This window comes from Anopheles cruzii, unplaced genomic scaffold (assembly GCF_943734635.1).
Source record: "Anopheles cruzii unplaced genomic scaffold, idAnoCruzAS_RS32_06 scaffold04327_ctg1, whole genome shotgun sequence".
NCBI classification, from domain to species: Eukaryota; Metazoa; Arthropoda; class Insecta; order Diptera; family Culicidae; genus Anopheles; species Anopheles cruzii.
In genome coordinates, this window is record NW_026457912.1 from 1 (window position 1) to 789 (window position 789).

The 789-nt window shown below is 41.7% G+C and overlaps 1 protein-coding gene across 1 annotated transcript; it reads right to left on the reverse strand.

The window, feature by feature from the left end:
• Window positions 1-6: 6 nt before the first annotated feature.
• On the reverse strand, window positions 7-582 carry LOC128277169 (uncharacterized; the record flags this gene model as incomplete). The annotated part of the gene is made up of 3 exons (XM_053015611.1): window positions 381-582; window positions 155-318; window positions 7-84 (listed from the first exon to the last, which is right to left on the reverse strand). Coding segments are annotated over exons 1-3 (314 nt in total), but the record flags the coding sequence as incomplete, so codon positions are not given.
• Window positions 583-789: the final 207 nt, after the last annotated feature.

Here is a 789-nt window from a genome sequence, read left to right on the forward strand (position 1 = left end):
CTTTGCGTGTAGATCCGAATACGATCATTGTATTCACTGGCTTCTAATTTTTGCGTATCTAAAGCAGCTACATCGATGATGTTCCTTGAAATCGACAGAAGTTGGAATACGTCCATTGGAACATGGAAAAGGCTTTGGCACCAAAATATCTTACTCAGTTGTTTCTTGCAGAATTTTTTCCAGTGCGGACTGTTCGTCCTTCTTTGGCACCGAGTTAGGATACTCCTGAGTGAATATTTCAGTGTCAGCCCGGCGAACGGCAGGACTGTTACTCACGGGGTCTGCCAGCAAATGTGTGCGTTCGTTTGGCTCGTTTCCCTAAGCATGGGCGGTACGATCAGTTTTTTTAACACGATGCAAGCAATCTAATTCCAACAAACCTGGGCTGATGAGTCTTCCTGGCAAGTAAAGCATCTGGAAGCATAGTGCAGTAGAGACCGAACACACTCCATGGTAAGATTGTCAGAGTTCTTTTGCTACACACTTTACCGACGAAATATTACACCAAATCTAGAGAAATATTACTGATTAGGCTGGTAACGCTCACACAATAAGAAAATTAGTGATAACAACTCGTCCGGATCGCTTCGAAACAAGAAAGGCACCATCAAAGATATTTGACACATCTGCAGTATTTTGTTTTGATTAAGAAGTTGTAGTTAAAAGTAGTGTGATGTTTCGTGGACGCGACAGCAGCAAGCTCAAATTCGAACCCAAAAATGCTACCGGTTATGTCCATTGTTACATTCAACTAAACTTGCAATTGCGTGTTTTGTTTCACAATATTTT